Here is a 14,253-nt window from a genome sequence, read left to right as displayed (position 1 = left end):
GTGATAAAAGCGGGATGCAAAATATTTTGTGTATATTATTACAACTAGGCAAAAACGAACACACAAGACAAACTGGCAGGATAAAATCAAGGATGGTAATAAGGATACTGGAGGGTAGGAAAGGTTGAGTGACTTTTTCCAAAAAAATCAACCAGTTGAAAAAGATACTTGCCAGCACTGCATCCCACCCCTCAACCCCGTATCCCCCACTCTCCAGCCTGTTGTACTGGAAAGCAGTGGTATTGAGGGCATTCTCTTGCCTCAGGCTGGCCCTCCCCAAACCTTGAGCACCCACCAAGGAGAACTAACAGAGCAGGTGTGGAGCGCCCTCAGAGAGAGGCATCTCTGGGGCTGGGGCTGGGGCCCGGGAGTGGCGAGGTTACACAGCAGGCAGTCCGCCAACCCTGCCCCGCTGAGCAGCTCCACGGTCTACTCTGAGCAGCCAGTTTTAGCAGCTGTGGACACAGCTGAGGGGAAGCCCAGGAACAGTGCAGTGGAGACTAGAGCCCCCCTGGCCAGGCCAGGACAGAGACCCCTTAGAATGCCCTTGGCCTGTGTGGACAACACCTGGCCTCTTGTTGGCATGCTTCCTCCTGGAACAGACAGTAAAGCTTCTTGGAATCTCAAAAAATTTAGGAACTCTTGGATCATCCTATCTATAGAGGCAGAATACCTGGCTCTGTCATCAGTGGAGATAAAGTGTTAAGTCCTTATCACCCCTTTACACTTTTCACATGAATCCATCTACTGAAGATGTGGCAAAAAGAAGTTTAGAACACAAGACTGCTATCAAAGTGCAAGATTCAGAGAGACCTGGGCAGCTAAAAGAAACAGCAGGAATAAAAGATATCATCGGCCTCCTCTGTAGGAGAACCCATTTTGCCTCTCTTACTGTGAGAAAGGTCTTTACAACTCCTTCCCTAAAGAAGTTGGAATAAAAATTAAACAGATTAAGAGACCCTCAGAGCAGGTACCTGAGGTAGGTAGGAAAAAAAAAAAAAGAAATCCTAGCTCCATAGGGACGCATCAGCAAAAGCTTGTAAACTCCTATGGAGAGAAACTTACTCTATACCTGGGTAACTTCTTGGTTCAGAGCATTCCGGACCTGCTTCCCAACTGCTCCCCCGCCTAAAGCAAAAAGCACCACCATTCTGAGTCATGTAATCTGATTTTAAAATATTTTATTACATAATCTTTTCATGGCACCATCAGGAGTAACAGAAAACGTTATTCCCAGTTCCTAACCACATCCTGAAAAATATACATTTGTATTTATATATTTATATCAATACTCCACCCCATCCCCTAACTCCACCACCTAGTGTGGGTCTTCTGCTTAAAACAACAAACTATTCTCTCAGGTAAGAAAATATATATGGAAGCTAAATGAAGTAACGGTTAGAATGGGGACAGGTTGGTCGTGGGGACAGGGAGGAAAGGGTCAGGTCCAGGCTAGGCAGGATGCATCATTGGAGTCCAGCAGAGGTGGAGGACAGTGTATAAAAAGGCAGCGTCAGGCAGGTGGGTTCTGATGTCCTTGGTCCATTAGGAGATGGCCTTTGCCTCAGGAAGGAAGGCTTCCCAGTACTTTGCCAGCTGCAAAGAAGTGGGGACAGTAAGCAAGTGCCCCCACCTAGTTGGTGGTAGCAGAGCCAGAGGCTGAGCCTGGGAGGGGAGCAAGCACAGTGCCTCGGCACTCCCCCAGACACCTGAGCCACCTAAAGGGAGGCTGGAGCTCAGGCCAAGCGGGGGAGATGGCTAGGCTAAGTGGACCCTGGGCCAGACTGGCCAGCAAGCCTCACTGCCCTTACCTGTCTCTGGACTGAGAGAAAGCATCAAGTGCAAGGGAAATCACTAAAGACAGTCATGGTTCTGCCCTGGAGGAAGTACCGTTGCAGGGGCCATGGCTTTGCCCAGCTCAGTTAACTCCTTACAATGGGGCCCACTGTCCACCACACAGACTGGGGCCTGAGCCTTAAGAGGGTTAGGTGAGGGGCACCTGGGTGGCTCAGTGGGTTAAAGCCTCTGCCTTTGGCCCAGGTCATGATCCCAGGGTCCTGGGATTGAGCCTCACATCGTGCTCTCTCCTCAGCGGGAAGCCTGCTTCCCCTCCTCTCTCTCTGCCTGCCTCTCTGCCTGCTTGTGATCTGTCAAATAAATAAATTAAATCTTAAAAAAAAAAAAAAGAGGGTTAGGTGGTACCACGGGGTTATAGGGAGAGGTGGGGTTTGTCCTTAAAAACTAACTTCTTATAGATTTGGGCAATCCTGCTTAGCAAAAGACCCTGTTAGATGTTCCACGTTAGAGCAATAGGGCCAGCCCATCCCATCCTGTGACCAAAGTCCACAGAAGGCAGCTGGCCTCTGGAGCAGGCAGAGGAGGACAGTCATGCATAATGTACATACCTGCTGCTGTGAGGACAGGAGTGTCTCAAGGTACTTGATCACATGGTTTTTGAAGTCCTTGGATTTCTCTTTCTACAGGAGACAGGATTCTAGAGTGATCATCTAGACAGTTGTTCCTACCCCTCTTGATGGGATGGTGGTGTGTAATGCTGACCAAGGCCAAACACAGCCCAGAAACTAGAGCCAGCAGCTGGAACAGCTATAATTTCCAGTCACACAGCTTCTGCTGAGGCCTTGCAAAGTTTTCTTCATGGTGGGTGGGGGGGTTGGGGGATGAAGAAGACAGGAGCAAGGAAAGGGGACCAAAGGACACAGGACGATTGCAAGCTTTGTTTTGCGTCTAACTGTTCTGGTCTAACGACACAGGCCAGCTACTTTGCCTCAGAACACACATGTAAATACACACACACACACACACACACACACACAGAGGCCACGTCTGTTCACAAGTACCAAGTCACCAGCACTTCCACCTGTCTCCCTACTCGACAGACGTGAACAAAACTAACACTATCAGGCACTGCACACGGGTGAGAAGCAGGATGTTCTATCTCACCTCAAACCGTATCACTTCTTTTCGGACCACAGTTGAAATCCTTTCAAAGTCCCTTTCATACTGAGTCACACGAGACTCCCACTGGGAAGAAAGGGGAAAGGAAGGGTCACTTAATATTATGGTACCATTACTGAGTCTTTACCCCTGGACAGCAATTCTACATATGAGACCTGAATTGGTCATTATGTCTTTCCATCCCTCTGGGTAAGATTAGAAACCATATAGGACTCAGTGTGTAAGGCCGTCTGGCTGGAAAAGAGGTACTGTGTGCGCCAGGCCAGGCCTGATCTCTCAGGAAGTTCTGACACTCCATAGCCTCTGGCTCAGGCACCCACCAGCACAGCTGGGAGTTCCAGAGAACTGAATTACACTCTTACCACCAGAGGGGCATATCTGAATCACCTTGGAGTTTTCTGAAGACCCACCAAGACGCCTCCCTCAGGGATTGTAACTTGACCAGCAGGGGTGGAATGGCACAGGAGCAAGCTGGGACTCCTCCGAGGCTTCCCCAGCAGCCACCGCCTTTAGACTCAAACAGCTCCCTTGCCTGCTGTGGGGGTTCAAGCATCTGGGTGGGATGGGACCTGGGCTCATTCAGGAGTCAGTCGAATACCCACACTGGTCTGCCTTGGGGGGCCTCACCTCTAAGATCTCATCCTTGGCCTGCTGCAGTTTGTCAGGCTTGTTGGCCCAAAGCAGCCGAGCCTCGGCCTCCCGTTTCTTCTGCAGCGTAGCTTGAGCGTCCTGCCAGCGCTGCCAGGTCTTCATGCGCTGGTCGAAGGCAGCCTGTGGGGCGGGGGGTTGGGGAAGAGCACAACCAGCCCTGCAGGCGCGCCACCCGCTCTGCCGGGAGTGGGGGGCAGCTGTGCTAGAGAAGGACGGAGCAAGGGCAGGTTCTGCAGCCACATATTAGTGCCCAGCTGGAAGCCTAGTATCAAAATGCACAAGCTTGGCTAAGACTCCTCTCCCAGCCTCCAGGAGGCCATGCTGCTTCATGCGACTCCCCAGGCTGGACGGCTGGGAGCACAGCAGGTGGCCTAATGCCAATGCCCAGTACTATGGCTTCTGAACTGCTTCCCTCAGATTAGTCCATGGGTCTCCACACCCTTCCTGAGCTCCTGCCATGTGCCAGGAACTAAGACGACAGTGGTAACGAAACACATGGTTCTGCTTTTAATGGAGCTTATAATCTAACAGAAAAGGCTAACATTATATTAATAATTACCAATAAATGATTACATGTATGCAGAGTACAGAGAAAACAAGCAGGGGACCTATAACCAAATGACAGAACTGGAGACTTAGCTTAGCCTGGAAGATACACCAGGCAAGGCCAATCTAAGGAAGCAGCCTTTAAGTTAAAACCAAATAGTATACACGGTAAGCTTAACAGATCTTTAAATAAATAATTGTAGCTACCATGGGACACACGGCTTCCATCTCATCTACATATCCAACTGTGGAAGGCTACCAAGGCTCCCAAGAAGCTCCCCAAGGTCCACTTGCTGGTTTGCCCTCATTCCAGTCCCTCAATTGCATTTCCAGAGGAGAGCTGGTGGCCTAACCGCGCCATCCACCACCCCCATTGGCTCAGTAAGACTTCAAGAGGCAGCCTGATGAGAGATCTGAACCCAGGGCCAGCCTTCCAGCCCTCTTCCATTGGCTCTCCTTTGCTGCAGAAGTCCCCTGGACGTTTTCGAGGTCTCCTTAGTGCAGCCCTTTACCAAAGTTTGAACCCTAGGGAGTGAAACTGCCACCACATTCACCTTTTCCAGCGCTGTCATGTGTGATCACCTAAAACTTCCTAGCAGCTCAATGTCAAAGGACAGGTAAAGGTAACTTTGTATCCACAAGACTCAAGCCTAACCTTCTGGGTTAAGAGTGGTGCAGCTCCAGGTTCAGGGAAAAGCAGAAAAGAAATATTTGCTCATCGCCTCAGTCCTACTGCCTACCCTCACAGGCAGGTGAAGGGTCTCTGAGAGAAGCCTAGCTCGCAGTTCTGCACGCAGGCATGCTGCCCCAGCCTCTGCCCAGAGCTCTAGGCTGGGCCTCTCTCATCTCTGTCCACAGAGGCTCACCCAGCCTGGGGGCGGGGGGTGGGGGGAGATGGTCACATCCCAGAGCTGTGCTCTCCTGAGACTCCAAACAATGCCCCCCTCTAAAGACTTCCCCAGAGAGGGCACGTCCCTGAGGTGGCGCTCCAGTTTTTGTAGTCGGACCAGTTCTACGAATTCCAAAGCAGGTTATTTTTCCAGCCTCTTATCAGTCTGGAGTTAGAAGCAAACCAGACAGCTGAGGGGGAGGACAATGAGCAACCTCACAGGCCACACTGAGCAACTCTACCATGGAAGAAATGAGAGCCCTGGGAGCAGCTTGGTTCTTGACAACACAGGAGCTCCCTGGTGGGGGAATGCTGGAGATGGGGAGTGAAGGTGGCCCTGTTTCAACTCCGAGGTCCATCCTGGTCCCAAGCTGGTTCAGGGGCAGACCCAGGCCTTATAAGGCAGGTACCAGGATCCCTCTTGGCTCTTTCCTCTATCACAGGGGACCATGCGAGAGCAAATACCACTGCCCAGTAAAGCTTCCTTGGCCACCCTAAAAGGTCTTGGGAAACCAGACTGCCCTGGTTACCAGGAGAAGAGGTGAGGTACTCGACCTGAGAGGCAGGCGGCAGTGTTGTTACCATTGTGGGCAGCACAGCACACAAAGGACTCTGGTGACAAGCTCTCTCAGCCCCCTGGCCACACTCCTCCATGCAATGCCAAGCCAGTTCCATGTAGTTACCTGACTGCCCACGTTAGAGGGACAAGTGGAAGCCAGCAAGAGCTCTTACCAGGGCAAAGCTGCTGCTTACTGTTAAGGAGGCAAAGACCAAAGACTGAGGAAGTCACTGCTCCACGAGGCCAAGACAGCAGGTCTATAATAAGCCTCGTCTGAAGAAAGGAGCACTGTCCAGCTTCAACAATAAGGAGGGGCCTACTTGGAAATTCAAGAGTAGTCTCTTCTCCAAATATTTTAGCATTTTAAAAACTGGCTGTAGGCCTCAAAACGACTCTGTGATAACTAGCTAACAGTTAAATGGATTTTTTGGTTCAAAAGATACCTTCTCTCCTGAGAATAAAGCTACACCTATTTTCAGCTATAATGGATGGAAATATCTTGGGAAGGGGAAAAGCAAAAGAAAGACAAATTAAATCAATGGGAGCAGGGAGAAAGAGGAAAGGAAAAAGAAGCTTACGCGAACAATGGCCAGGAGACGAATGTAGTCACTCAGGAGCTCAGCAAGGAGGAAGAAGTCATTGTTGGCCTGTTCCTGGTGGAGCTGCTCAATTTTTTCTTCCACCTCAGCCAGCTGGGAGAGTGCCCGTGACAATGCCGTGTTGTCCTCAGAGCTCCCAAGCATGGCTAGACTCTTTGCAAACTGGGCCGTGTTCAGCGCTAGCTCTGGAAGAAGACAGCAGAGGCCTCTGATCTCACAAGGAAAAGGGAGAAGTCAGCTGGCACTGCAGGGCATGCCTTAGCAAAGCTGCCTCTGCATATCTAACAATGGGGGGCTCTGTGACCCAGTCACTTACACCCCGGCCACTTAATAGACTTAATAGAGTGAGTGGAGTGCAATGTGGTCACACGAGCAGGGAGAGGCACATGCTGGCCTAAGTATTACTAGGTTGAGGCCTACCTGGAAGAAGCAGCTCCAATATTCCTGGAGAAGCAGTGGCAGTTAATACAAATAGGCCAAAGGAATGATTCTAATTTTCACGTTAAAGCTCACAGTTAGCAGTCTGTTTGCAAGACAGAGAGTGAATGTATGTGCACACTCCATAGTCTTGTATGTTCTAGAGCAGGACAAACATTTTCTGTGAAGGGCCTGAGGACTGAAGCTTCGTGGACCACATACAGTCTCACTTACTCTATTTTTTCACTCTTCTCTTTAAAAATGTAAAAACCGGGGCGCCTGGGTGGCTCAGTGGGTTAAAGCCTCTGCCTTCGGCTCAGGTCATGATCCCAGCGTCCTGGGATCGAGCCCCGCATCAGGCTCTCTGCTCTGTGGGGAGCCTGCTTCCTCCTCTCTCTCTGCCTGCCTCTCTGCCTACTTGTGATCTCTGTCTGTCAAATAAAAAATAAATAAATAAATAAATAAAAATGTAAAAACCATTCCCACCTTGGAGCAAAGGCTGAGAGCCAGAAGTGGCCCATGGGTTAGGCCCTATTTTGCCAACTCTTACATTGTCTTCATTTTAACAGTTTTCTGCCTGTTTTGATTTCTGATTATTACCATGTTTAAGGCAGGGAAGGAATGCATTCAAACGTGGCAAATTTTAGTAGCTCTTAGGCAAAAGTTAGGAGACATACATGGTTTCCATGAATTTACATACTGCCCATCTGATCATGTAGCTGAAGTGTGTGACATCACTTTGGATAAAAGCCACAAATTCAAATCATACCCTCTGAAGGCCAAGACTGTGGGCTGGCTTCCCTGTATCCTTCCCAGGTAGAAAGTACAATGATCACAGTGGCTGAAGTGGGAGGTGCAGGACATACCTTTTTGATGAGAACATCAAGGACTAGGTGGGCTGAGAATTTCCATTTGAATGGCTGATAGACTTGGGGACAGGATGTCCTCCCATCTCCAGCTCACTAGCAAACATCAATTTCCCCCAGCTCCAAGGTTGTTACCTTTCCTATGGTTGACTAGAGTTTCTACAACAGCATGCAGTTTCCGTAAGCGCTGCTCTTCACACTCTACTTCCTGGAGCTTCTCCTCAAACCACTGAAACACAAAAGCCCAGATCTTTAATGGAGGGGACTCATATAGGCATCCAGCACGGCATTTCCTTAGCAGTTTTTTTTTTTTTTTAAAGGGACTGAATTATATTAAAAAGAAAGTCTCTGAGAAATTCAGGACTCTTCAGGGCATCTGACCCATAAGACTGAGGGAGCAGGGGAAGCTGAGAGACACAGGGCTACTCACAATGTCTGATTCATTCATCTTGATGGTCATTTTACTGACGGCATCTGTGGCTTTGTTGAACATCTTGAGGAGACCAGCGCCACTCAGTGTCTGGGTACCCACGGCGCGTGGCAGCTACAAGACCAAGAAGGCGGGATGGCATGTTATCTGCTGCCCCTATTTTAGGTTCAGAAGAATTAGTATCCATCAGATGGTATGCCCAAAACTTGCTAAACAAATTACTTGAACTGTAGATTGCTGTTTTCAAAAGCAGTTAGGCACTTCTGTAACTAGTACATACAGGAAAAAAAAAAAAAATCAAAGGACTATGTGAAAAAAAAAAATCAAAGGACTATGTTAAGCAGAATTAGCAAAATTTTCAGCTTTTGAAATAGTGTGCAGAAAGAAAGGAGAGTAGGATTGTTACGTGGCCAGGTGACCTCGTGTTGAGACTGTTTGTCATCCCAGGCATGAACTGCTTAAATTTAAAACACACTTTTGTTAAAAGATACTTTGGGTTAGCATACTCTGCACACAGCTGGATATAAGGTCTTGAGAAGCTTTGAAGCTGTCTTGTGATTCCATTTGGATTTTCCTCAGTGAACAAAGGTCTAAGGACAGGAGCATTATTTGTTCAGATTGAGGTTACTTTTAGGGATGATCTTATTAAAGCCAAGCATGCCAAACATTTAGAAACAACATGGTTGGTTCAGTCCTACCACTACTTTCCCAAGGTATGGAATGGATGCTAAAGAATCTACAGTAATTATAGTACACCATGCTGAAAAATTAGATTATAGGGCAGTAGTTTTCAACTTGGGGCCATTTTGCCCCCTAGGGGACATCTGGCCATGGCTGGACATAATTCTAGCTGTTCAGACTGGGGAGGAGTAATGCTGGCGTCTACTGGATAGAAGCCAGGGACGCTGCTAACCCTGTAATGCACAGGGCAGCTCTCTAGAGCAAAGAATGATTCAGCCCTAAGTGTGAAAAGTGCTGTTGGAGACAAACCCTGTTTTAGGGATATGAAGTGGGGATGAGGGACTAAAAAAGAAAAATGGATATAGGAATCCAAGAGGAATGAAAAGACTTTTTTTTTTAAGATTTTACTTATTTATTTCACAGAGAGAGAGATCACAAGTAGGCAGAACAGCAGGCAGAGAGAGAAAGGGGAAAGCAGGCTCCCCACTGAGCAGAGAGCCTGATATGGGGCTTGATCCCAGGACCCTGAGATCATGACCTGAGCCGAAGGCAGAGGCCCAACCCACTGAGCCACCCAGGCACCCGAAAAGATTTCTGCATTCAGTAAAGAAACTGTAATTTAGAAGTTTCATTTTGGGCGGAAAAAACCCATATACTTAGTACCATTTTCTTCATGAGAGTAATGCATACTATATGCAAATAAAAATTTAAAATAACAAATAAATAAAACCTTTAAAAGTAGTAACAAAATGAAAAAACAAATACAAAATGATAGTCCTACCCTGTCATTTCCTTCCTTCCAGTTTTTTTCAAATGAGATACAACACTATTTTAATCCAGTGTTTCTAGAGATTCTTAATGACTAACATGTTCCTATAGCTCTATATACATGCTGTTTCAAGTTTCATTTTCCATAAATTTTTATTTTTATTTTTTTAAAGTAAGCTCTAAACCCAACATAGGGCTTGAACTCATGATCCTGAGATCAAGAGTTACATGCTCTACCAACTAAGCCAGCCAGGCACCCCATGTAATTCTTTTAATGTATATTTCCAATGAATATATATAAACACTTCTGTATATTTTCTGTTCAGAATTATTGTTAAGAATAAAGTATTTATTGCATTGTATTTTTCACTTACTTCTTCAACTGTTAGTAATTGGACCATCTCCAATTTTTCACAATCATGAATAGTCTATGCATAGTCTATAAAAAAGACTGTCTACTTGAATCAACACTTTTGCTACATGGCAGTTCTGTGGTGTGTGGTAACCCGTTTTGAACCAATGCCCCTCAGCTCCTGCTATAAAACAAGCATTCAATCTGAGCCAAGTAGTAACTTATGAAAGACATGAAAAGGACTTGCCAAACAGATCATTGTGTTGTTCCAGTAAGATAAAACTAGGTTGTAGTCTGACCTCTAAAACCAGTTGCTTTTGAATACAGGTAGAACTTCTTTTATTTCAAAGGCTGAAAAATACCTGTCATTCTTGAGGGGCTTACAAATTAGGATATAGTCTTGTACTAAACTAAATGCATGTAAAGTGCTCAAGTGTTTGTTGAGTGAACTGGTTTCATTTCACTAGAGGCAGAGAGAAATTATGAAATTCAGTTTGTATAATACTAACCTCTTCTTTTTCCAAGAACTCCCTGACATCAGGGTCCTGTAACATGGTAGGATGATTCACAATCCTCTGAAGGTACCTACAAGGTATAAGCAGTTATCTGGCTAGTCAACCTGGCCTCACAAAGTTTTGGGTGTCATACAATGTAGGCAAGGGTACACCTTTCATTACTTTAACATGTCCTCAGATAAGGCACTTAAGTGTGTCTCTGCTTATAAGCACATTTAAATTCACGTCCCTCACTTTTCTAAAAAGGGAAGAAAAATAACTGCGCAGAAAGAGACCTCGGAGCCATTCATATTTGATTGTCCAAGGGAATATCCCTGTCTGCTCACTCGGGATGAGGAAAGAAAAGAATATGGTCTGTTCCTAAAGTGGGAAGGTCAGGGACTTAGAAAAGATTAAAGAGCTTGCAGATGTGTGCATCTTTAATTCAGTCAAGTCTGATCTCTACTAACTTCAGTGAATGTTTCATGGTTAAGTCCTAGTTTCAGCCTCTCACCTGTTCTTATGTCATTCAGGAAAATGGTCGTATGGCACTTACCTTTCTAGAGCAGCCCTCCGTTTTTCAAGAAATTCTGCAGAAGAAGAATCTTCCTTCCCAACTTTTACTTTTGTCATGCCTGAAATGGAATTTGAAGAGTAAAAATAAATGTAAATAAATCATCATGAATTTAAAAAATAATAATAACCTGTAAAAAAGTCCACAAGAGGAAAGGCAATGAGAACAGCATTACAAAAAACAACCAAAGGCCACTTCTACACTTCCATGTCATGAGAATGCATGAACAAAAGGTTCTTTTCATGAGAGTCATATTCTGAACTAGTCTCAAAGTGCTGAAGGTTAGTCTAAACTCTGGGACTTGCAGAACATTATACGTTTTCTAAAAGGGGACCCCAGGACTCTGAGTATAGATTAACAAACATCAACTGACGGCAGTGAAAAGGTTCCTCAGTCCCCCTCCCCTGCTGCCAATTCCCTTTCAACTTAGTATATTTCAGTCTGAAGGAAACAGAAATCATTTAAGACTCCTGATACCAATACAAACATAAACACAACACAACACACCTACACCGATACAAACATGAACACAACACAACACACACAAACAAAGAGAGCTGTGAAAGCTCAAAGCAGAGCCTCCTACTGCACCTGAGGAAACAGTACATGTCAAAACATGCTATCTCTCTAGACCTCGTGTAAGTTATAGGAAAACATTGGAACTATCTCTTTCCTACCTATAAGATTCCACACTGTTAATAGTCTCATGTACTAATCAGAAAATATATTACAGAAAGAATGCAAAGGAAAAGATTCCAAGCAGGATGAAGACCGCACAGCTTACCTATTAGGCTTTTCTCGGGTGGAGGAGGGACAATAAAGCCATTCTGAGAATGTTTCTCGGAAAGCTTCTCATAAAGACCCAGAAAGTCACTAAATCTTCTTTTCACTGCAAACTGTTTACTCCTGAACATTGGTAAGCTTGTCTTGGGGACAGAAAAAACACAAGGTGATTTCATTTCAAACAGAAGATGATTAAGTATCTTTAAAGTCACCTGGCTGATGTGAAAGGAACCTATTTCCCAGATCCCTATCCTTTAGCCACCTGGAAAATAACTCTCTCCAAGGCTGAGATTCTTAAACTTTTTGAACTTCAGTACCCCCTGGCTGTCTGGGAGTCTACAGAGCCCTTCTCAGAATGACGATTTTAAATGCATAACATAAAATGTACAGGATTATAAAGGCAACTAATTGAATTCAAATCCAGTTCTACTTCTGGGCTAAGAACCCTTGCTCTAAAAGGAAACAGATGTTGAAATCTAGTTTAAAGTGGAAATCTATGGTCACCTATAACCCACTCATCTTGCACTGCTTTATTAAGGGTACTGGCTGCTGGAATTAAAGCAGCAAAACTAAAGACAGATTAAAGGGGGCGTATCAGGTGAAATGTCCACACTGTAGATACTTTAACTTCTAAAGTGTCACTGAATCTAGAACTCACAGGTGGCCTGCTAACAAGTAGTAGTGAGACAATATAAAGGAGACTTCTAGTAAAAAAGACTAGGTCGGGACGCCTGGGTGGCTCAGTGGATTGGGCCGCTGCCTTCGGCTCAGGTCATGATCCCAGGGTCCTGGGATCGAGTCCCGCGTCGGGCTCTCTGCTCAGCAGGGAGCCTGCTTCCCTCTCTCTCTCTCTGCCTGCCTCTCTGTCTACTTGTAATCTCTGTCAAATAAACAAATAAAAAAATCTTTAAAAAAAAAAAAAAAGACTAGGTCTACATCCTAATAACAGATCATTTAATACTCACCAGGTAGGCAAAATTAAAGGAGGCTGTCCTTGCCGATTGTTGGCAAAGCAGTATATCAAGGAGAACTTTTACACATGCCAATGGGAGTATAAACTGGTACAAAGACTTCTAAAAAGTTTGTATTCCAAAAACAAAAATGAAAGTTTGTATTCCCTTTTCTCAACATTTGCTCTATGACCCAGGGGAACTACTCCTGGTTATAGACCCTAGAGAAACTCTTCCAGGTGTTTACTAGCAGACATGTGCAAGAAAGGTCATGGTTTATAATTACAAAAACTGGAAACATGCCGAATATTAACAACAGGAAAATGGGTAAATATATTATGCTATAATCACACAACAGACCAACTACAGCTACACAAAACATGGATGGGTCTGAGAAACAATGCTAGTCAAGAAAGCACTATTTGCAGCATGATGCCGTTTTTATGAAATTTAAGAACAAAGCAAAACAGTATATTGTTCAGAGATACGTATGTGAAGACTCTTTATAAAGGAAATGAGAAACTCAGGAGAGTGGTTGCCCTGAAGGTGTGAGGCAGGGGATATGAAGGGAGAAACACGCAGGTGGATTCAATGGTACTCATCTTAAGATTGGTGGTAGGTTCGGGGCTTCATTTTTTATGCTTCATAACCTGCATACAACATCGTATAAGTTTTGTATGCATTAATGTTATATAAAAAAGGAAGACCAGACCCGAGGGGTAAAAGGGTAGGGAAAGTATTAAAAGAAGCTCCACACAGGAAACCTCCTAAGAACTGATGATTTTTAAATAGGTGATATAGTTTGGGGCAATCCACCAAACTAGTTCTAAGCCACAAAGGTCCTAAGAGGGATGGGAATATATCAGATATACCACATGTCTTAATAAAACTTACAAAGTTTCATACTGAAGTGTTAGCTCTCTGGAAGAAAAGTGGAAAGGCTCAGATGAGATTACCAAAGGGATGCAGGCTTGCTCCATCTTGAGTAAACTTGAAGGAGGATGTTGGCAAAGAAACTAAAGAAATACCCAGAAATAATCTGAATGATGACCTTCTTGGTACAAACACCCAAATCTATTAAGCTGGTCACCGGTAGGGTCACTTGGACTCACCTGTGTTGTAACTTTGTAGGCTACATAGGCATTCATACCATCCCCTGTGAGAAAACAAGAAAGCGTAAGAGGATTATTCTGTGAATCAAAGCAGGGCTGATCTTGTTCACATTTAACCAGGAATCATAAGCCATAGGAGCCCTGCATAAGAAGGGATACTTGTTTCATCTCCAAGCTTTATATACTATCCTACAATCTTCTACTTTGCTTTAGGGTCTCTGTGTCACATATCATGGCCCCACAGATTCTGGCAGGGCCCCAGGTTGAGACAGACAAGAGAGTCAGCCCCCTGTTCCAAGGCCAGGCTCCATTTATACCCTCCACAAAGCAGCACTGGATACTGACAATCCATTGGTTGTTACCATGCCAATATTTGGGCTGGTTATACACATCTGTCTAAAACCAAACAATTCTCTTGCTGTATAAAGCAGAAGGAGGAGAAGGAAGCAACTGATGTAAAAGGAAACAAGCAGTTCTACCCTAAGCTAGCTCTGGGCTCGGTTTGCTCTTTCAGAAATACTGTCACAGACCCCTCCATTGGTCCTGGGGACACTGACCTCTCTCATCTAGCATGTTCACCCAGAGCAAAGGGCCTGGCAGGAAGAC

The 14,253-nt window shown here is 45.3% G+C and overlaps 1 protein-coding gene across 3 annotated transcripts in view; it reads right to left on the bottom strand.

The window, feature by feature from the left end:
* Positions 1-1,164: 1,164 nt before the first annotated feature.
* The window catches only part of SNX1 (sorting nexin 1), a 36,195-nt gene continuing 23,106 nt past the window's right edge, over positions 1,165-14,253 (bottom strand). For all 3 annotated transcript variants that reach the window (XM_044231576.1, XM_044231577.1, XM_044231574.1), the window contains exons 5-15: positions 13,648-13,691; positions 11,587-11,728; positions 10,785-10,863; positions 10,244-10,319; positions 7,934-8,047; positions 7,639-7,732; positions 6,200-6,405; positions 3,604-3,747; positions 2,962-3,042; positions 2,406-2,477; positions 1,165-1,596 (exon numbers count right to left, since the gene is read on the bottom strand). In XM_044231576.1, coding sequence (XP_044087511.1) covers positions 1,546-1,596; positions 2,406-2,477; positions 2,962-3,042; positions 3,604-3,747; positions 6,200-6,405; positions 7,639-7,732; positions 7,934-8,047; positions 10,244-10,319; positions 10,785-10,863; positions 11,587-11,728; positions 13,648-13,691 — 1,103 coding nt within the window. In that variant the 3' untranslated portion in view covers positions 1,165-1,545. The remainder of the gene's footprint in view (positions 1,597-2,405; positions 2,478-2,961; positions 3,043-3,603; positions 3,748-6,199; positions 6,406-7,638; positions 7,733-7,933; positions 8,048-10,243; positions 10,320-10,784; positions 10,864-11,586; positions 11,729-13,647; positions 13,692-14,253) is intronic.

This window comes from Neovison vison, chromosome 13 (assembly GCF_020171115.1).
Source record: "Neovison vison isolate M4711 chromosome 13, ASM_NN_V1, whole genome shotgun sequence".
Lineage (NCBI taxonomy): Eukaryota > Metazoa > Chordata > Mammalia > Carnivora > Mustelidae > Neogale > Neogale vison.
The sequence above is the reverse complement of the archived record's forward strand: the minus strand, read 5'-3'. Positions and strand labels throughout refer to the sequence as shown.